This window comes from Peromyscus californicus, unplaced genomic scaffold (assembly GCF_007827085.1).
Source record: "Peromyscus californicus insignis strain IS unplaced genomic scaffold, ASM782708v3 Scaffold_20__1_contigs__length_68692818, whole genome shotgun sequence".
NCBI classification, from domain to species: domain Eukaryota; kingdom Metazoa; phylum Chordata; class Mammalia; order Rodentia; family Cricetidae; genus Peromyscus; species Peromyscus californicus.
This window is the reverse complement of record NW_026294503.1, coordinates 60437429-60460235: the sequence shown is the minus strand read 5'-3', so window position 1 is coordinate 60460235 and position 22807 is coordinate 60437429. Positions and strand designations below refer to the sequence as shown.

Below are 22807 nucleotides of genomic sequence, written 5' to 3'. Positions count from 1 at the left end.
ACACACACAGACACACACACGAGAATGTAACATAAGCTGGAGATAGAACTGGGTTCATTTGGGGTTTACATCATTGTGCCTTCAGGAATCATATCCCCACCATCTATCTTCTCATCTCTCCCCAGCTGGCTCAGCTGCCCACACCTCTCTACAGCTAGATCAGCAAGGTCCCATGCTTTCTCCTTGGTACTACTTCCGTACCAGGACTTCTCCTGACACACCCCTTGATTACAGAGCTAGTGATAGATTACTGCAATACGGGGTGCAATGAAGCGGAACCACTGAATGTATGTGCTCTTCAGATAACACAGAAGAGAACTCTACACAGCCATAAAACCGCTAAGCATTGTGTTCAGTCATTACAGGCGTGAGTCACTCTGTGGCTCATGCCTGTAATCTCAACTCTCAGGAGGCAGAGACAGGAGGACCGGGAGTTCAGAGCCAGCCTCAGCTACATACTGAGTCCAAAGGCAGCCTGGCTGTAAGAAACTGTGTCTCTGAAATAATAAAATAAAAATAAATAAATAAGCAAATATATACATATGCATATGTGTATATATATGTGTGTGTGTATATATATATTTGCTTATTTTTATTTTATTATTTCAGAGACACAGTCTCTTACTATATATGTGTGTGTGTGTGTGTGTGTGTGTGTGTGTGTGTGTGTGTGTGTGTATACATATATATATTTCATTCTTTCAGTAATTAACTGATCGGCTTCTACCTAAGCCCTGCAATCTTAAAACTCAAAGTCAACTTATATTTTAGAGGAGGGTGAGAAAGAGACATGATTTAAAAAAAAATGTTGTCTTTATGAATAGAGACAACATTTGAGACAGTTTATATAATCTCTACAAGACTTAAGTGAACTCCACCCAGCACTAAGAAATTTACACTTCAGTGGTAGAGATAACAAAAGCAGAGATAATGAAACACAGAGACAAACAAAACCAGGATGAAGGCTGAGTACTTAGAACCAAGAAACAAGGGGTGGGAGACAGCACTGGGGGTCCATGAGGGACGGCGTATCAGCGATATCTGCAGGAGTTTGCCATAGGCTCGGAAAGAGGAAGAGTCGCTGAGAAAGGGGGCGGGGGGGGGGGGGGCTGAAAGCAATGGTCTAAACCACAGCAGCCACGAAAATTAGGACTTAACAGACACCAGCACCCCACCCCACACTGCCCATCCTTCCCATCCCTCAACTCCGGAGGGGCAGTCACACTAAGTACGACAGCTAGAATCGGCTGCTTAGAGACGGCCCTCCTTCCTTAAGCTCCAGGACATATTCCTTCCTCCTTGAATTACTACGGCCACTTCTAACCCCAAATCCTGGGAAGGTTTGCAGCACCCTCTCCATCCTCTTCCGCTTCCCAGTACGCTGCCAGCGGCAGATCTGCTCTCTCCAGGACGAGTTCCAGGTGAATCGAGATCTTTCTGATGCTTGGGGAATTCCTCACAGGATAGTCACCCCATGCCCTTCCACCCTAGTGTCTGTGCCCCCGGAAACCTCTCCTGCCTTTTGTGTACCTGCATGGGCCAGACTTCCCACAGCTTTGCCACCTCCTCTGCGAAATGTTCTCCTACAGGTTTGCACATACTTCACTAAAGCCACCCTCTACGAGTGTCCTGTTTCAAGGGACCCCATCCTGGGAAAGGGGTGCATCCTGCCCTGATCTAATACATATTCTCCTGTATTTAGCAGAGGAGGGCTGTTCAACTAATGTTGATGAGGTCTAACAGACCAGACCTAGATTTGGGGGTGATTTAACATGAAATGGACCAAGGGAACAGTAGATGTCTTTCTAAGAATGTAGCAGTGAAAGAGAACAGAGTCTGAAGAGGAATGGCCGGACCATTATCTCACACGGCCTCTGTCCACTTCCCAAATGGCACGACAATCCAGGATGAGAAATCACCAAGTCAACTACCGGAAACAGATGGCAAACCTAAAGCTTTCAACCACCTACCATCTAACCTAACCAGGAAGTCAAACCCACCGATCAACTATCCCATATCAAACCAATCCATCTGAACCCTGAGTCCTTCCTCATAGCTCCCATGTCTGGAACCACTTTCCCTTGGCAGAGTTTGAACCGTAGATAATGCAAGAAGATAAAAACAAAAAAAAAAACAACCTCCTATACAAACCATTTGGTGAGTGAGACGCGCTAAAGAAACACATTCATCTCGAGAGCTCCTACGTTCTGCCAGGAAAGCTATTGCTATCGCTTTTTAAGGGGCTTGGCGAGGGGGCTGAGTGCCAAGGCACGAATGAAGGTCAGAGGACGTGTAGAAGAATAGTCTCTTCTTCCGTCACGTGGGTCCCGGGGATCGAACTCAGGTCCTCAGGCTTAGGTGGGAGATGCCTTTACCCATCCCGTCTGTCCTATTTCTATCACTTTTTAAATCAAGAAGAAATGATGATGGAGGTGGGGACGGACGTGTGGAGACTGTCAGGGACAGTCCTCTGCAGCCCCAGGCACTTGCAGTGATAACCGTCTCCCCGAGGGCACTTCGGCAGCTGCTGCCTAGATGAGATTTCTGCGGCCTGGTTGGTGAAAAGGAGGGGGACAAGTTTTGCCCACGGGGTCATTCATCAGCACGCCTTTTATTTCCGGTGGCCATGACGTAAGCCAATGAGACAGACACCATGCGAAGTTTACCATTTTCACTTCTCCACCTGGGTTCCGTTTTGCAAAAGGAGGTCCACCTGGCACCTAAGTACCGAACAGCGTCAAGAACCACCTGAACTAATGTTTATAGAGCTCTAGAGCGCGGTCTCCCAGAAGGCTTGACTTCATACATGTAGGGGAAACATCTATGATACCACCATCTAGCGAAAAATGCTTCGGTTTCATTGCTTGCAATCAGCCTTGGATGACGTCAGGGCCTCCTGCTCCGAATTATTAAAGCCAAGAGAAACGCCACAGAAAACACTAATACCGACTCTGCTTTAAACTACTCTACAACTATCGGAGGAGTGAGGCAGACTGAAGAAACCTATCAGTCAAGAGCTTTAACACTTGCAAGATTCGAGGCAGTGGTTGCAGTTACAATCTTCATCGGCTCCCACAGCTGGAAATTAGAATTACTTCGTAATAGCCTGTACAGCACTGTCAGCCTACCTCAGTAACCCCCAAGAAGGCTTATCATTCTATCATTATCACTTATATGACATAAACGTAAGGCATGGTAAAGCATTTTCTGATACAAAAGTCACTGTACTCCACATTCAAATTATAGTTCCATAAAGAACAACCAAAACTTGGCAGAACCTGCTTACATACTTGTTGCTTGAAAAAAAAAAAAAACAAACCGGTTGTCTACTATCTACACTAAAGTATCACTCTAAATACTGCAGGGTACCGGTGTAAGAAGGGGCAGAGGTAATTAACTACATCTGCTGTTTTACTTCATGGAACAAACCTGAATCACCTCGGTCATTAAATGCAAAGCTTACTGCCAGGCTCTGAAAACGATTAGCATTATGATGCCTAATCATGTAACAGAGGCTAGACCAAATTAGATTTTCTTTCTAAACTGAAATCTGATGGCGCCAAGTATTTACAGTGAGCCTCTTGCTTAGGTCAACTTCTAATTCCGGCTTGATGCTCGCTTGAGTACCTCGCTAGGACAGACACGAATATTTTCCTAAGAAACTGATTGTGTTCATTTGAGTGTAACTCTTTTAACGCCGCTCCCATGGATGGTCCTTCCATGGATGGTACTTCTACGTAACCGTCACTTACTATTCCAGTTCCACTAAACAGCCGCATCCTACATCTTGTGGCCAGCAGTGGCCAGGTGCAGAGCCTTACTTCACTTGCACAAGTCTGGTAAATCAGAAACTTGAGCTTTTAACAGTGTGAGGCGCCAAGGAGGTCAACCTGTGCGCACTTTTCTCTCCTCTTTGGAAAAGAATACCGTCTGCTCTCTCCACGAAGATGAGTACCGGGCAAATCGCTCTGTCAGAACGAAAAGGTCGAGGCTAAGTCTTGGCGTGGGATCCCCAAGTTTGTCCTAGACCAGGGTGTTATCAAATTTCTTTGATTTAAATGATTCGGGAGTAAAATCTGAGAGGAAGGAAACGCCACACCCAACTCCTAAATTTACTTTGTAAAGTGTTTGGAGGCCGTGAGAAGGCACAGTTTGACATCCAGGAGGCCTGGTGGAAATGAGCCACCGTCCTCCGCCCGGCGTCGCCCCGCGTCCCTGCCCCGCGCTCGCCGCTCCAGCCCTTTTGTTTGCGTCTCTGCGGGCCGATGCGGGGCTGCGGGCGGGACCGGCGTGCGGTGCAGCCTGCGGCCTCCGCGGAACCGGATCAGGTGTGTCGTGAACCCGGGAGCAGGGACCCCGAAACACCGCCCCGTAGCGGGCACAGGAAAAGCCCCGAAGTTGCTTCTGAGCCGCGGCTTCCGAGCAGAGGCGTCCGCCCCGGATCCCCGCGCCCCGGCCCCGGGCACTCACCGATGTCTCCATCCTCATCATCGTCCTCTTCCAGCTCCATGTTCAGCAGGACGTTCCTAGTCATCATCTGCGTCTCCCCCAGATCGGCGCTCGGCTCCGCTCGGCGCTGCTCGGCTCCGCTCGGCTCGGGCCGCAAGCTCCGCTCAGCCCTCTCGGCGGCACAGCCTGCTCACTCCGCCCGCGCTCTGCTTCACCAGCCGCGCAGCCGGCGACTGAGCATGCTCAGAGAGACGCCGCCACTCCCGCCCCAGATCAAACCGCCCCGGCTTCGGGGCGCGCAGGAGGAAGTAGGGGGTGGGGGGAGGCTGGGTTTGCCTTGCTGCGCCTGCGGGACGCGCTGCAGCTGCAGACGCAGGCCGGCTCCTCCGAGGAGCTTGCAAGGGCTTTAAACTGTTCTGCGGAATGGCAAGGCGACAGAATGTGCCAGCTTACTGCGGAGCAGACGACACGTGCGCAAGGAGAGCAATCGCAAGGAGTGGTCGCGGGGTGCAGCGGGTGCTGGCGGTGCAAATCAGACCTCAAAGCCAGGGACTAGGCCGAACGCGTCACAGTTACGTGTAAACTCTTGGAATAGGGCAATGTGGGAAAGCACGGTACCAGGAAGAACAAAGAAACGAAAGGGAAAAACGAAGGCAGGGAGTGAAGGAATGCCTCCCTGAAAACTCAAGGACTCTGGGGCGCAGAAACGAAGGGAGTTTGCTCCCAAAACGCTGGGAAGCAGTCAGAACTGCAGGGCCCTTGGGTCGCCCGTCTGCAGAGCTGCTGTCAAGGACGCTGGAGACAAGTCGTTTCTCTGCAGTGCTGGGATGGAGCTCACTCTCTGGTGGAGCATTTGCTTCCTGAGCCCATTCCTGTTATATGGTCCAGCACTGCTCAATGACACCAACTCGACTTCGTATTTTATTCTTTCATATACTTACTCTTTTTCCTCTTTCCCTTCTCAGATGCTGGGAACCCAGCCCAGCACCCCTGGCATGCTAGGAGAGCACTCTACACCGACCTGTATTCATACAGTTATTTTTAATGTTCTCACGGGAAAGAAAAAAAAAACATTGAGATCAATATTAACGTAGGCATGTAACCACAAATATGCACTAAAAGACAGTACTTATTACTCTTCAGAAAATGACCAGGAAACACTATCCCTGCTTCTTAGGTTACAGTTTTAGTAAAGAAGACTACGTCTAACATAAAAGTAAATGCAGAGCTCTGGAGATAATTGAGATGAGGAGAGAGACAGACAGACAGACAGACAGACAGACAGAAAGCCATGACCTGTAATGCTGTTTATGGCCGTATGGCCTGTAATCCCAACTAGACCTCTAGCTCCAGGGCTCTGAAGACTGAAGCAGGGGATTTTGAAGCAAGACTGGTCTTCAGGACAGAGCAGGAGAGGGGAGGAGGAGGAGGAGGAGGGGTGCCTTCACTGAACTCTCAGCTCCAGATGTGTTCGGGTTACCGGAGCAGTTTCCAGGTTCTTTGTTGAGCAAATACTTAACTTGGTGCTTTTTATGCGCTGCGTACACTTCTAAATGTTGTACAGTCATCATTTCATCTCAAGCCAGCAGTCATCACCCCTCTTTCCCTTGAGCCCCAAACCAGTGGGCAAGCATTTTGCCTGAAGCCACACAGAGTCTGTGTTAGAGGGGGTCTGCGCTGTGAGCTCCTCATAAATTGCCTCCAGAGGCACTTCTGTACCACAGCTTCCAATCCTCCAAGTCTCGTCACTGACCTGCCACAGTTCTCAGCAAACGTCTTGGGGTTTCTGACCCAGGACTTTGCTCAGAGCTAGTTTGAGAAAAGTCTTGGGTTTGACCTTGAGATAAGTTTCAGTGAGTCATTTGGAATTCTTGACAGATTTTAGAGATTCCATTTGCATCTTTCTTGATGAATGTTGCAGACATGCCTAGTCTTTTATGTAGATATGGCTTTTGTCACAAGGAAATTGAATTATTTACTTAGGCCAGCTGTGAGCCTATTATGTGAGCACACCCCCATTTAATGCATTCCCTACAGTTCTTCTCATGCATTGGTTTTTCAACTCATCAATATATGCTGCAAGAATAATCCAAAGAATAGGCCTGTTTAGGAGCCACACCATTGACCCTAAAGAATTGTCAGTGTTATATATAGTTTATGAGAGAAAGTGCTCACACAATTATGTGGCCAGCGTATTTGTAGCTTTTCCAAGTGAGGAGTCCCAGACCGAGTACTCCCCCCCCCCCTTTGGCTTCAGCCATAAGGACGCTTTGTTGGCCCAGCCTGTGAATGTTGGTACTTCGCTGCCTCCCGTCTTCAGCCCTTTTCTCCTTCCCTGTAGAACTGATGCCGTTCTACAATTTTAACTATCTAGCACAAGAAACGAGAGGTCTGTGGGCATTCAATCAGTGTGCCTCTATATCCCGAAGCTCCTGATACCTGGCTCTGAAAGCCCTACAGTTGCTGTCTTGAATTTCTTGTTTGTTTTTTGTTTTGTTTTGTTTTGAGACAAGGTTTCTCTGTGTAGCCCCGGATGTCCTGGAACTCACTCTGTAGACCAGGCTGGCCTCCAACACAGAGATCTGCCTGCCTCTGCCTCCCCAGTGCTGGGATTAAAGGCCTGCACTATCACCAACCGGCTTGAATGTCTTAGTAACATTGTCTTTGAAATTTTATCTTGTCAGTGAGGTCAGATGGAACAAAGCCTGCATTCATGTGTGATTCTGCTCCTGTCATTTCCCTGCCTCTCCGTGAAATGAGCTCTCAGCAGTCAGCTGTGTTCTTTGACACCCCTGCCCTGCCTGTCGTCCTGAGCATACATGAGACCACCATGGAAGTCTGGCTACAAGCATAAGGATCAAAGTCACATTGAGGCATGGTGGCAGCTGTCCCTCACCTGGACTGCCGGTACCACAATCAAATCACCCAGACTAAAGAATAAGGGATGTCTCACTCATGCTCAGGCACAGAGGTCACCATCTCAGTCATATGGATTGCAGGGAAAAGCCAGAAGAGATACCTGCCTTGACTTCTGCCCCCTTGTCAAAGCACAGTTTGTCAGACCAGCACCTGATGGAATGGAGCCCCCACAGCTGGGCCTTATATGCTCTTTGAACAAAAGACTATTATTTTTATATAATTTTATAAGTTTAAAATTCTAATATTTAAACTATGTTTTTAATTATTTGTATATGCAGTATCTGTGTGTGGATTTGTGCACTTGAGTGCGGTACCTAAGGAGGCCAGAAGAGGGCATCGAGTCCCTTGGACCTGGAGTTGTAAGCTGTCCAACATGGGTTGCTGTACTATTCTTAACCATTGAGCCATCCCTCCATCACCTTACATTTTTGTCTTGTACCTCTTGTGTGACTTTCTGGAGAGGCATGAGCAAATGTCTTCTTAAACCAGATAAAGAACCAATAACAGCCCCAGTAACAGCTCCATTGGACTCTGGGTATTGGAATTACAGGAGCAGGGATGGCTTAAAGGCAGATCTATCACTGAAGAGCCCATCCCCCAGCACAGGTGAGGATGAAAGAAAGCTTCATCCCTAGAGCTCTGCTCCCTGAATGACCTGTGTGTCGTTCACCAGGTCAGAATCTTCTTCCAGCCGCTCAGACCTAGGAAATCTCTCGTCAGCCACTGTTGCTGTTTGCATAACCTTACGGTTAGGGCTTCAGAATCTTGTAAGTTTAAGGAATTTCCCAAGACTGAGAAGGTTCACTTCCTGACTTTTAAGGAACCTTTCTCCATGTTGGGAGGTTTGGCTGCTTTCATTCAGAGGGAACTGCTACAGGACAACACTGACCCCTGAAAATTGTGTAGCTGGAACCAACTGCACGATCTACCTGCAGCCTAGATCCCTGTTCATATTTCCAGTATGCTGGGATATTTGCCTACACACTGGATAGCTCTTGTACCTTTCATACATGGTTGAAATTTAGCAGGTTCATTCTAAGTTTATAATCTCTGCCCTCAAACTGCATGACCCAAGCAAGGAGTGACACAAGCTTCTTACAGAAACTAGTTAAGACTGAGAGACAGACATAAGCTCACAAGCAAGGGTTGTTTTGCCTCCTGCTTCTCTCTGTCCACCTTAGACAGCTGTGGTGCTTTGAAAGAAAATGGCCCCCAAAGGGAGTGGCACTATTAGGAGGTGTGGCCTTGTTGGAGGAAGTGTGTCACTGTGGGGCAGGCTTTGAGGTCTCTTTTGCTCAAGCTTCCCTCAGTGTGCCTGCCAGTCAACTTCCTGTTGCCTGCAAGACGTAGCACCCTGCCTTGATGATAATGGACTGAACCTCTGAACTGTAAGCTGCCACCCCAATTAAATGTTTTCTTTATAAGAGTTGAAGTGGTCATGGTGTCTCTTCACAGCAATAAAAACCCTAAGACACCAGCCTATTGTTAAACCCTGCTGTGCCCACTTCCTGGCTACCATAAACAGAGTCTGTCTTATCTATTGTGACATTTTAGGGAAGACCTTGAGAAGCTGTAAGATTAATGCATGCAACTACGATCTGTAGGGCTGTTCTAGGCAGAAAGAAAAGTAAATGCAAACGTTCCCAGAAGATGTAGCAAAGAGGATGTGGCCTAATGGGATGGTGAGCAGGTGCCATTAGAACAGCAGTAAATGCACACTAGCCCAGCTTCTGACCGAGTACTTTCTTCGAAAGGCACTGGAACTGTTACTGATAGCATAGAAGGAGACTGTTTATCAGGAGAGATAAAGCAAGAAATTCGGTGTCTCCTTAAGCAGTACAGTAATGGAAGGGAATTTCTACAAGATTCCAGGTCGTACTCAAGACATTAAGAAGTCCATTAGAGCTGCGTGTGGTGATGTTCCCAACACTCCAGGAGGCTTCCAGGCCAGCCAGGGCTACTCAATGAAATCCTGAATTAAAAAAAGTGTGTGTGTGTTGTGTTGTGTTGTGTTGTGTGTGCCCCCTACTAGTCAAGGCACAGTGCCTTACTTTTCACTGTGGTCATCGTGAATACTGTAAATCTCTGGGTCTTATTTTTGTAACTAATATGCCTCCACTTTATTCTCTGCTTTTGTGAGATTGACCTTTTTATATTCTATAGTGGCCATAACACTTAGTATGCTGAAGCAGGAGGATTATTTGAGCTCAGGAGTTTCATCAGCCTAGGAAACCTAGCAAGATCCAGTTTCAACAAGTTCTTCATAGAATCGAAATCATGTCATCTTTGACTTTCTGTAACTCCTTATTTCACAGAGTTTAATGTCCTCAGGGTTTATTCATGTCACATTGGATAACATTTTCATTTTTTTTAAAGGTTAATTATTCCATTATGTATATGCCACATCTTCAGGGATTTTTTTTGGGGGGGGTGGTTATTTTGTTTTGTTTTTTTTTGTTGTTGTTGTTGTTTTTGCTTATTTAGGGTTTTCTTTATTTTGTTTTTCAAGACAGGGTCCAACCAGTTCCCAAATAAAGATAGGGAGACTTATTATTAATTATAAATGCTCAGCCTTAGCTTATGCTTGTCCCACTAGCTCTTTTAACTTAATTTAACCTGTTTCTCTTCATCTATGTTTTGCCTTGGGCCTTTTTATGTTTCTTTTGTATGTCCTACTTTTCTGCTTCCTTCATGTCTGGCTGTCTGGCCCATGGCATCTTCCTGTCGTCTTTTTTTCTTTCTTCCCTCGAGCCTAAAAACCTCCTCCTACTTACTCTCCCTGCCCAGAGGTCTTGCCTATACCTCCTCCTTCACTATTGGCCATTCAGCTTTTTATTAGACCAATCAGGTGCCTTAGGCAGACAAGGTAAAACAACAAAACATCTTTACCTAATTAAACAAATGCAACACATCTTTGCATAGTTAAACAAATATTCCACAACACAGGGTTTCTCTGTACAGCTTTGGGTGTCCTGAAACTCGCTCTGTAGATCAGGCTGAACTTGAACTCAAGAGATCCAACGGCCTCTGCCTCTCAAGTGCTGGGATCAAAGGCGTACACCACCATACCCAGTGGGTTTTCTTTGTTTTTTTTTAAGATAGGGCTTTCACTAGGTAACCAAGGTTGGACTTGAACTTGCTATGTAGTGTAAGCTGACCTCTAGTTCTGGATTCTCCCACCTTTACTTCAGGACATCTGGGATTACAGGCAAGTGATATCACACCTGGCTTTTGACTTGATAGCTTACCTGCTGAGACTAGTGTCAAAATGCACATGTGAGGGCAGGTACTCTCTGGCACAGATTCCATCTCTCTTGGATATGGACCTAGTATTGGGATTTCTGGGCCATGTGGTAATTCTAGTTTTAGTTTTTTAAAGAACCTCCAAGCTGTTTTCCATAGTGGCATTACCAATTTCCATTGCAAGCAGTAGCTTGAAAAGGTTTTCTTTTCTCTATCCTTGGCAATCCTTTCCTTTTTGCCTTTTTGAATGGTAGTCATTCTGAAAGATGTGAGTTCATTTTAATATTTTTTAAATATTTAGCCTTTTTAAAATATTTAGTTTGTAATATTCAGAATGTTGTCATATACCTATTATCCATTTGCAGACTTTCTTTTGGTAGATACCTGTTGAGGTCTTTAGACCGTTTTCCAGCTTTAGGTCTTACACTGGAGTCTTTTAACCATTTTGAGTTGATCTTTGTATGTGAGATGAGATGTGGATCTGAATCTCATTTGATTCTTCTACATGTGGACATCCTGTTGTCCCAACAGCATTTAGGAGACTGCCATTCCCTGCTGTGTGTTCTTCACACATTTGTCCACAATCAATTGACCGTAAGAATGTGGATTTATCCCAGAGATCTCAACTCTACTCCATTGTCCAATGTGAACTTTGTTTTGTTTTGCTTTGTTTTTGTGACAGAGTCTCAGTAGTTAGTCTCCACTGCCCTGGAGCTCACTATGTAGCCCAGTGTGGTGGTCTGAATCAGAAATTCCCCTCATAAGCTCAGGTACTTGAACACATTGTCCCCAGATGGTTGTGCCTTTGGGAAGGTTTGGGGACCTTTAAAGGCCGGAGCTTGCTGGAGGAAGTATCTCACTGGGGGCCGGTGTTGAGAGTATATAACCTCTCCCCACTTCCTATTCACTCCCTTTGCTTCCCATGCGAGTTGAAGATGTGATCTCCCAGCCTCCTGCTCTGTTTCCCAGCTGCCATACACCCCCCAAGATTATAGATTCTCCCTCTGGAACCAAAAGCCAAAATAAACTCTTCTGTAAATTGCCTTTGGCCACTGTGTTGGCTATTCCTGGTTAACTTGACTACATCTGGAATTAACTAAAATCCCCAAATGGAGGGCACACCTATGAGGGATTTCTGCTTAACTTGAAGTGGGAAGATCCACTTCTAATTCAGATCTTTGAGATAGGAAGACACATCTTTAATCTGGGTCTAATCTGGGCCACACCTTCTGCTGGAAGCCTATATAGGGACATGGAAGAAGGAATCTTTTGCTCTTTGCCTTATTGCTCTCACCTTGCTAACCAAGTCCATTCCTTTCATTGACATTAGAGCCTACGTCAGGATTCCAGTGTATACAGAAGACCAGCTGAGACATCCAGCCTTGTAGACTGAACAACTGCCGGATTCTTAGACTTTCATGGCCAGCTATTGTTGGATTAGCTGGACCACAGCCTGTAAGTCATTCCAATAAATCCCCTTTCTACACACACGCACACGCACACGCACACGCACACGCACACGCACACAGATACATGGAGATTAATTACGTAAGTTTTGTTACTCTAGAGAACCCTGACTAATACAGTCATGGTATTTTATCACAACAACAGAAAAGTAGCAATACAACCTGGATGGCCTCAAACTTGCAGCAAGTCTCCTGCCTCTACCTACTGTGAACAAGATTGTGGATGTGAGCCATCACACATGATTCTTGTTGAAGGAGAATGTACTGTTGTTTTCTTTTCTGACTGCTGAGGATTGAACCCTGGGCCTGTGCTTATACATGTTCTACAACTGAGTTAGTGTCAACCTCAGAAAGAATACATCTTTATTAATATATTCAACTCCCAGAATGACCTTCTTTGTAACTTTATCTCATTTGCTGAGCCTTTATGGCCTACAGCTCAGAAATATTTATCCCTTGGCCCTTTCAGAGAACATTTACTGACCCCTGGATTATGTTGCCCTTCCCCAACTTACTTTATAGAAGGTACATTCTACTTTTGAAATGGCACTGTTTCTTTTTGTGAATAATGAATAATCTTCTTTATAGACAATTATAAAGAACTACTTATTGATGTGCTGATTTTTTTCATTATTTTCAATAATTACATATCTTTCTCTAGAGATTATCATGGAAGAAATCACCAAAGACTTCATAGGATTAGAAAAAATGAAAAGGCTCCAGATGAATGTTTTGGCCAGATGTCAAGTATCCTTTTATTTTTAATGGTTTTGAGTTTCTTGATATAGGCTCTTGCTATTTGGCCCAGGCTGGCCTTCACTTCAAACTCTTGTCTTCTGCCTCAGTTTCCCAAGGGCTGAGATTATAGGAATGTTCTATCTTTTTAAATATTCTCTTGACTGAATCTGGAAAGAAAGTAAAATGATGTTCAATAAAGGAATTATGAGTCAGTCACATTTTTCTTTCCAGAAAACTAACCACAAGACCTCTCACAGTCATGAGTTGGAGGACTAAATATTGGGGTATCTCCCTGCCCACTTCTGAGCCTTGGGTGGCCTTGAGCCCCATCCTGATGGCATGCATGCAGGAACGGTTTAATAGCCTTCCTCTGGTCACTCACCTTTCTGATGGAGGTTCTGGGTGTCACCTCCAATATCTTTCCTCCATATGCTGTGGTAGCCAGGGCTCCTCCTGGTACATTCCATTCTTTGTGTCTCCCATGAACTTGTTCTCCTCCACAATGATCTCACTTGGCACCTTCTGCGGCAGTTCTTGGCTGTGGTTCTTAAGAGCTCCAAGACTCTTCATGGCAAAAGAACCCACTTTTCTGATACTTATTAACTCTACACATTCATCTCTGGGTTGTCTTTATTGGCACCTCAGCTTAAGTATGAAGGGTAAGGAACTGAATGGCAGATGATGCCCATGTTGGTGACCAAGCTGTAGAGCTCTAGACTCCTGGAAGAGGAAATCACAGGAATCATGGAAGCTCTGTGTGTCCTCTGTTCCCTGATGTACAAGTGCCACCTCAGTATGTTCTTAGTCTGAGCTGCTGTTATTCCTTGCCCAGCAGCCTCTGAGCATTACCAGCCTGGTAAAGCCAATACCCTGGCCAGCTTGGGTCCTCACTGCCTTGGGGTAAATAAGTAGCAAGAGGCTGGAGACCTGTGAGAAAAGAATACAATCACCTCACTAAAGAGAGACCTGGAGAGAACCGGAAGTGATTTTTATTGTTTGTTTATGGTTAAAAACAACAAAATAACATAAAAATGATCACCTCAACATTTGTGTGTGCAGTTTAAAAGCATTGGATACATCCACACTGCTGTATAGTGGATCACTACAGCTTTTTTTTTTTTAACTGCAAAACTGAAACTCTATGCTGTTTATGCAATCTCCTCTGCCCTGCACACAACCTTCTCTTTGTGTTTATACTCGTTCTGAGTGTAAACAAAGCGACTTCATATAAGTGGGACGATACAGACGGTGTTTGTTTATCTATATTGGCTTATTTTACTTAGCATACTGTCTCCAAGGTTCAGAAACTAGTTCAGATAAAACTTCTCTTTTCTCTGGAGAATAGAAACCAAGGTCACTAGCAGGCATGAGAATCTGAAAGTTAATGCAGAAGAAAAAATGGAATATTTACTGAAGACTCCTAGAAAGGACATGGGTAGGGAACTAGCAAAGGAAGTCACTAGAACCCCACTTGAGGTCATGGAATTAAAGTGGATCCTGTCAGGACAGTCATGTGGGGGTTGGTTTTGGTGTGGGGATGTTTCCCATCCCCTTGTTTGTTTTAAGGATTTGTTTATTCCTCATACAGCCCACTTCATGGATGTCTTTGACAAGTAAGTGGGTAGTTGGCCATAACTAGGGTTGAGTTTGACCAGATGAGTTCAGCAGTAGGAAAGAGGGGAAAGGAATTTAGGGAACAAGCAAGGGGCTGTTTTTGCTGATGTATCTGGGATTCTATGAGGCAAAGCAGAGAGGCCAAGCATGAAAAGATCAGTCAGCTGTAGAATGGGAAAGTAGAACTGTGGAATTGCAGGCATTATTTCTTCCCTTTGGTTTCTTACCTTTCCAATTCTTTCTCCATTCCGTGGTCAGAACAATCCTTCTGGTGTAAAAACCAGTGTCATTGCATCTTTCAAGCCCTTGAGGTCGCTTGTGGGATTGTGGGTAGAGGCTAAACCTTGTCACAACTTGGGGCTTTGGAAACACTTCCAGTGCTTCTACAGCATCTTTAATGCCTTCCGCATCTTCACGTATCTGAAGGCTACATCCTCCGTCACACCTCCATGTTACTGTTTCTGCTTGGGTGGCGTCTCTCCATCTCTATACTTGACTGTCACTTATCCGCTGGGTTGCAGCTTAAATTTTGATTCTTTGTAGAAGCCTTCCTTGATCTTCCCTGGCCCATATTGGATGACTCTGGTACACACTGGGAGGGCAGGTTACTTTGACCCCATTCTAGCATTTAATTTGCTTTCTTCATAATGCTCATGTCATGGCTTATTTATAGCTGAACTATCTGTATGTATGTTCTGGTCAGGAAAGGGACCCTGTGTGAATAGTTCTTCCTAAATATGAAGTAACCAAGAGTGAATTGCTTTGTTTTCTTTTTCACTTTTATTAGCATTTATTAGTTGTACAGACTAATGGATTTCATTGTGGCATTTCATACATGTGTATAACACACTCTGATCACCTTTGAATCACCTCTTATTATTTCCTATCCCCCACCCCACCCCACCCCCGCTCACAGTTCCCCTTTCTCTACCTCCAACCTTCCTTCCACTTTCAGGTATTATTTCTGTTGTTTCTTTAATAATTTCTGTTACATACATATGCAACCTGTTGAGTCTGTTTAGTGTTGCTATATAGCCCAAGCTGGCCACTTGGGTTATATAACCAGTTAGGAAGCTCATTCCTAGGGAAGACTGATTCACTGTTTATCAGCAGTCATTAATTGCCTGTACTTCTTTATCTAAGGGTTTGTTTGTTTGTTTGTTTGTTTTCACACAGGAGCCTCATTTAACCAAGGCTAGCCTTAAACTCACTATGCCGGCAAGACAGTCTTGAATTTCTGAACATCCATCCTATCTCCACGTCCCAAGTACTAGTAGAATTAAAAGCTCATAGTACCACACCCAGCCTAAGGTGCTCTTTAAAATTAAAATCGTTAATATGTCATGGATGTTTTTTGAAAGTAATTCCATTTTTTTTCTCAAAACTCTTAGCTTCCAGGATGGCTCACTCATCAGAGTTCCTCCTTGTTTGGTGGCTAAGTCTTTAGATGAGTAGCTCTATACTCTATCTCCTGTTATATATTACTTAAATATACTGTAATATTCATTCAGCTTCACGGTTTTAAAATAGCGTTCTCTATATCTTGATGTTATACATCCATATCTCCAACTTGGATATTTCTTAGGTGCTCCATTTTCTCACCTCCAACCCTGCACTGCACATTCCTACTTTCTGAAAACAGACTTCTTACCTCTAAAAATTACCCAAGTCACCCTTGTGTTGTGTCTCACACCTGTGTCTTCATTACAGGTAGCCACCAATCTACCTAGCAATTTTCCACACACTCCTTACATCGTGATGGCTGCTTTTATGTCAACTTGACATAAGCTAAAGTTATCTGAAAGGAGGGAACCTCAATTGAGAACATTCCTCCATGAAATATAACTGTAGGACATGTTCTTATTTAGTGTTTGGTGGGGACAGGGCCCAGCCTGTGTTGGGTGGTGCCATCCCTGGGCTGGTGGTCCTGGGTTCTAAGAAAGTAGACTGAGCAAGCCAGAAAGCAGCACCCCTCCATGACCTCTGCATCAGCTCCTGCCTCCAGGTTCCTGCCCTGACTTCCTCAGTGATGGACTGGGAGAATAAACTGAAATAAACCCTTTATTCCCGGATTTCTTTGGCCATGGTGTTTCATCACAGCAATAGCAACAACGGAACCAGTGCTGTTCCCAATGAAAAGTGGGATCCATGCTCTTTCACTCGGGATCTGGGCACAGTCTGTGATGGCCGTGACCATCATAATACAGAGGAAGAAATATCAGGTGACTTCTGAGGCTGCACAGCTGGAAAAAAAAAATGAGTTTTTCTGCTTGGTCTTCCTCCTCTTTGGGGATGTCCTGCCTTAGAAACCAGTCATCTTTGTGGTATGATTGAGCATTCCTTGGGCATATGCCCAAGAGTGGTATGGCTGGGTCTTGAGGTAGATCGATTCCCAATATAGTTATTGAATGAATACTGCGAATGTCACTAATGAATACCACAAATGTAATTAATATCATAAGTGTAATTAATGAATATTGAGTGTAATTAATATCTTGAATGGAATTCATGCCACTGAATTGTGAACTTAAAAATGGTTACAATTGCAAATATTATATTCATTTAAAAAAATAAGGTGGAATGTAATTACCATACATTATATGTGAGTATAAATTGAAAAAAAAAAAGAAAAAAAGAAACTGGTCATCAATGCTGTGATGAACCTCAGATGCTGCAGGTGGAGAGTTCGTGTTTCAGCTAGTAGGTACAGTGAACCATCATTCACCCACATGTAGTCGAATGGGCAGATTCAGACGATTCCAGCCCCCAGCTATGAAGCCTTTCAGCTGAGGAATGAGATGTAGGACAGTGTGGAGGTTTGAAAGAAAAAGACCCCCATAGGCTCATAGGAAGTGGCTCCATTAGGAGGTGTGGCCTTCTTAGAGTAGACGTGGGCTTGTTGGAGGAAATGTGTCTCAGTCACTTCCTGCCGCCTTCGGATCCAGAGGTAGAAATCTCAGCTACCTCTCCAGCGTCATGTCTGCCTGCATGCTGCCATGCTGCCCTCCATGATGACGATGGACTGAACCTTTGAACTGTAAGCCAGCCCCAGTTAATTGCTTTTCTTTGTAAGAGTTGCTGTGGTCACGGACGGTGTCAGCAATGGAAACAGCAAGACACGCAGAGACCATCTTTGCTTTCAGCTGCCTGAGTTCCTGGCTCACAGGAGCCACCGTAAGTAACAGGTGGTTATGTTTTGTGATAATGTGTTACATAGCTACTTTTCTGGTCCCTGTGACAAAACAATTGACTAAAACTCCAGGGAGGAAGGACTTATTTTGGTGCCCAGTTTGAAGACACAGACGGTGTGGTAACAGATGGTGTGGTGTCTACAGTGGCTCTCACTGTGGCATCAGGAATGTAGGCGACTCCTCACAGGGTGTCGCATAGGAAGTCGGTGAAAAGTGTGACAGCAGTACATTAAAGCCGGGTTTGGTGTCGTGCACCCGTAATTCTAGCTGAGGCAGGAGCTTAGAGTTCTGGAGTTAAGGACCATCCTGGCTACATAGCAAAATCCAGTCCAGAAAAGGCGTGGAGAGGGAGATTGTAGTGACGGCCCAGCAGTTAAGAATGCATACTTGATTTTGAAAGAGAACTGAAGTTCAGATCCCAGCACCCTCGGGGAGCAGTTTACAATCATCTGTAACTCCAATTCCAGAAGATCTGATGCCTCTGGCCTCCCTATGGAGCAGGGCTCCATACCACCTGCACATATATACATGTATACATAATTTAAAATAATAGAGCCGGGCGGTGGTGGCGGCGCACGCCTTTAATCCCAGCACTCGGGAGGCAGAGCCAGGCGGATCTCTGTGAGTTCGAGGCCAGCCTAGGCTACCAAGTGAGTTCCAGGAAAGGCGCAAAGCTACACAGAGAAACCCTGTCTCGAAAAACCAAAAAAAATAATAATAATAATAATAATAATAATAAAATTAAATCTTTTTTTTAAGAGGGAAAAAAAAGAGTCCACCACCATTTATGGCGGTGTGTGGTAGCAGGTAGGCATGGCAGCCGAAACAGCTGAGAGTTCCCAACTCAAACCACGAACAGGAAGCAGAAAGAGCAAACTGTCGGTGCCAGGAGGCTTTTAAATCTCAAACTTCACCCCCAGTAACACATTTCCCCCAGCAAAGCCGCACCCCTTAAGCCTCCATAAACAGCCTCACCAACTGGTAACCACATGTACACATGCCCAAGAATATGGGGCGGGGTGGGGTGGGGGGAGGCATCTCATTCTACACATGAAGATCTTTCTCTACCACATACTGATAAATAGGAACACAATGCTAGGAGCTTTGCAAGAATGCATCTGTGCGCATTCTGTAGGGAGGAATCTGCATGTACTGCAGATTGCTGATGACTCTTGTGCGTTAACCTCCCACCATACCAAAACACACGGGGGTGGCGGGAAGGGGGTGGCAGGGAGGGGGTGGGTAAGACTCAGTGGCCTTGGGTCCGCAAACCCTACCCTGCTCCCGGGGAGGGAGACATATGGAGGCAAGGCAGTCTCACAGATAAGAGCCACCTGGCCAGAAGGATAAGCCTGAACTTTTAATTGATTTTCTTTGTTCTGGTTCTTCTATAAAACTGCTAACGAGGGAAGAATTTATAAGGTGGATTTCACTTTGGCTTCCTAGATTGCCAGCTTCTGGAAGAAAGCACAGCTTGAAGACTCAATTCCTGGCTTTTGCTGATGTGACAGGCACCAGTCTGTTTACAGTACACAGTGACATTGTGCCTAGGCATGTACAGCCAACAGGCACAGGGTCTGTTAACAGTATACCATGTCATTGTGTCCAAGCACATACAGCCAACAGGCACAGACAGGGTCTGTTTACAGTACACCTTGACATTGTGCCCAAGCACATACAGCCAACAGGCACAGACAGGGTCTGTTTACTGTACACCTTGACATTGTGCCCAAGCACATACAGCCAAGCTGAAGGTTCTGGAACTGTGAGTCAAGACAAGTAGTTCATTCCAAAAGCTGTCAGGTTTTTGGCCACAGCTGTGCAAAAGTAACAAATGCACACTATTTTATAAATAGCCTTTTCAGAAACTGTCAAACCCTGGGAATACATATGTACATAGATATTATAAATGAACAATGTTGTATTTGGGGATTAGTAGATCCTGGAAAGGAATATGAAAGGATAATCAATTACCATCAGTTACAAATTTGGTGTGTTTGGTGTTTATTGATTGATTGATTGATTGATTATAGTGATGGATAGAACTCAGGACTAGGAAAGACCTTTAACATAGCACTCCAGGTCAGGTTCTGTTTCCATTTTTTGCAAAGCCATCTGAGGATGGTCTGGAGACACCAAAGAGACAGTGTGGTGGTTTGAATAGGAATGGCCCCCATAGACTCAAGCGTTTGAATGCTTGTCCCATAGGGAGTGGCACTAGTAGGAGGTGGGGCTGGTTGGAGTAGGTGTGGCCTTGTTGGAGGAAGTATATCTCTGTGGAGGCAGGCTTTGAGATCTTATAAGCTCAAGCTATGCCCAGTGTGACACACAGTTCACTTCCTGTTGCCTGTGGGTCAAAATGGAGAACTCTCCGCTGCCTCTCTACCATCAAATCTTCTTGCATGCTGTCATGCTTCCCTGCCATGATGATAATGGACCAAATGTCTGAACCTGTAAGCTAGCTTCCATTAAATGTTTTCTTTTATAAGAGTTGTAGTGGTCATGGTGTCTCTTGACAGCTTTAGAAAACGTAACTAAGATAGACAGCTTTTCTGAATCAAAACAGAAAATGGTTAAAAAGAGGTCATTTTTCCCACCTAGAACTTTATATCCTTACCTGCCTTACAATGTTTTTCATTTTGTCTGTATGGATGTTTTTCCTGCATGTGTGTGCTTGGTGGATGTGAGGAACTGAACTCAAGTCCTCTGGAAGAGCAGCCAGTGCTCTTAACCGCTGAGGCATTTTCTAACCCTTCCTTACCTTCTTTAAAAAAATATACAGATGTCCCTGTTGTGGAATATTATTTTAACTAGGCAAAGATGTGTTACACTTGTTTGTGCTGCATCTATTTAATTATGTAAAGATGTGTTGCATTGGTTTCACCTTGCCTGCCTAAGGCCCCCGATTTTAACACGAATCTTAAAGGGTCTTATTAATAAAAACAAACCTGGAGGCAGATATTGGGGTAAATTCTGAAAGATCAGAGAAACAGAACAAGTCACAGCCAACTTCACCTTGCCAATTCCTCAGCTGATTCTGTTTCCTCAGACTGGAGGCCTCTGAGTCCTCATCCGAATGGATCTCAGCTGAACTGCTGCTAAAAGCCTAAAAGCTTAACAAGCTTAGTTCCTGGTCCTCACACCTTAAATACCTTTCTGCTTCCTGCCATCACTTCCTGAGATTAAAGACGTGTGTCACCATGCCTGGCTGTTTCCAGTGTGGCTTTGAACTCACAGAGATCCATCCGGAATGCTAGGATTAGAGGTGTGTGTGTGTGTGCCACCATTTTCTGGCCTCTATGTCTATCTAGTGGCTGTTCTGTTCTCTGACCCCAGATAAGTTTATTAGGGTGAACAATATATTGGGGGACACAATATCACCATACCTGATTGGTCTAATAAAGAGCTTAACGGCCAATAGCTAGGCAGGAGAAAGGAAAGGCAGGGCTGGTGGGCAGAGAGAATAAATAGGAGGAGAAATCTAGGCTTGGAAGAAAGGATGAGAGAAGAAGGGAGGAGAGAACAAGGGAACATGCCTGGGACAAGAAGCCAGGCAGACACCAGACAGACAGACATAGAGAAGCAGCAACAGTAAGATAAACAGAAGGAAGGAAGGTAATAAGCCCTGAGGCAAAAGGTAGATAAAGAGAAACAGGTTAATTAAAGTTAAAAGAGCTAGCCAGAAAGGAGCCAAAGCTAGGCCAAGCATTCAAAACTAATAACAAGTCTCTGTGTCATAATTTAGGAGCTGGTTGGTGGCCTAAAAAAAAAAAAAAAAGTTTGGTACATATCCCCAAGAAATGTGGACCTTAAAACCTAGTTAGTAGCTTAGAAGCTTCATATTCTGATAGTCGCTAAAACAATAATGATTCCTGGGAGAAGGAAGAGATAGAAGATGCAAAACCTTCCTTCTTCAGAGGCCTGTCCTGGCCACCCTGTTTCTATGAACCTGGCCATTGCCTCTGGGGTGAGGCGGGCAGGCTCTGTGGTGGAACACTGCTTTATCTTGCTGAAGGCCAACCACTACTTCCCTGTCTCTGATACTTAGGATGAGCATGCAAAGAGCCTTGCAAATCAGTTAGAGGGAAAACACATGGCCCGGTTATGGCTCTGTCTGTTTCTCTTCTATGTCACCCCACCCCAGGACTGAAGGCTGAAGATTTGCCAGGCTAGTCATTCATCAGAGAGACTTTTTGAGTGGGTCGTTTAATTTCCCCCACAGGTATCTCAAGTTCTAGCCATATTGTACATTAGGGGAAGGAAGTGGGAAGGGTATCTGTAAATGGTTTGTACCTTCTCAGAGACAAGCAAAAGGGAGCTGTTAGGTTGTAGGGTGTGGGCAAGTTCATAAATAGAGGAAAATGTTCCTATCCCCAACTTCCCCTGGCTCCTTCAAGTTGTATCTCTTGGACTAGTGTTTTTCCCCCGCAGGTAGCTCTGCACACAGAGTACCTAAGTTGGAAATGAAAGCCCCAAGATGTAAACTCCTGAAAGTCTTGACTATGCTGCTTATAAACTGAGTCACCTTAGGTGAGCTGCTCACTTTGTCATGCCAGGTTCTTTGTTGAGAGGAGAAAAGAAGTGTTAGAAATGGAATAGCTAACATAATTTATACCAGTGTTCACATGCAAGAGATGGTGCTTAGTCTCCAATGGGCTGTGCACCTGGGACATGGAGGTGACCAGGACACTACTTGGTCCTCAAGGATCTTAGATTCTGATGCTAACTTTTAAGTACCTTTGATATGTGTATGTATGTGTCATGCATTTGGTAAGGACTTTCACGTTGGTGGTGGTTTTTACTCTTTTGGAGGGCCCACCACCTAGCTCCCAAATAAATCACACACAAGAGGCTTATTCTTACTTATAAATGCCTGGCCTTAGCTTGGCTTGCTGCTTGCCAGCTTTCCTTAACTTATATTATCCTATCTTTTGCCTCTGGGCTTTTCCCATTCTCTTACTTCTGTAAATTTTACTTTTACTCCATGACTTGCCGTGTAGCTGGGTGACTGGCCCCTGGAGTCCTTCTTCTCTGGCTACTTCTTTTTCCTCCCAGATTTCTCCTACATCTTCTTTCTGCCCATCAGCTCTGCCTATCCTTCCTCCTGCCTCAATGTTGGCCATTCAGTTCTTTATTAGTCCATCAGGTATTTTAGACAGGCAAAGTATCACAGCTTCACAGAGTTAA

The 22807-nt window shown here is 44.9% G+C and overlaps 1 protein-coding gene across 2 annotated transcripts in view; it reads right to left on the bottom strand.

Moving 5' to 3' along the window:
- Ano6 (anoctamin 6) overlaps positions 1-4975 on the bottom strand; it is a 187960-nt gene extending 182985 nt beyond the window's left edge. The window contains exon 1 of one of the 2 annotated variants that reach the window (XM_052748763.1): positions 4471-4975. In XM_052748763.1, the coding sequence (XP_052604723.1) occupies positions 4471-4537 (67 nt within the window). In that variant the 5' untranslated portion in view covers positions 4538-4975. The remainder of the gene's footprint in view (positions 1-4470) is intronic. The other variant, XM_052748764.1, reaches the window with a different exon arrangement.
- Positions 4976-22807: the final 17832 nt, after the last annotated feature.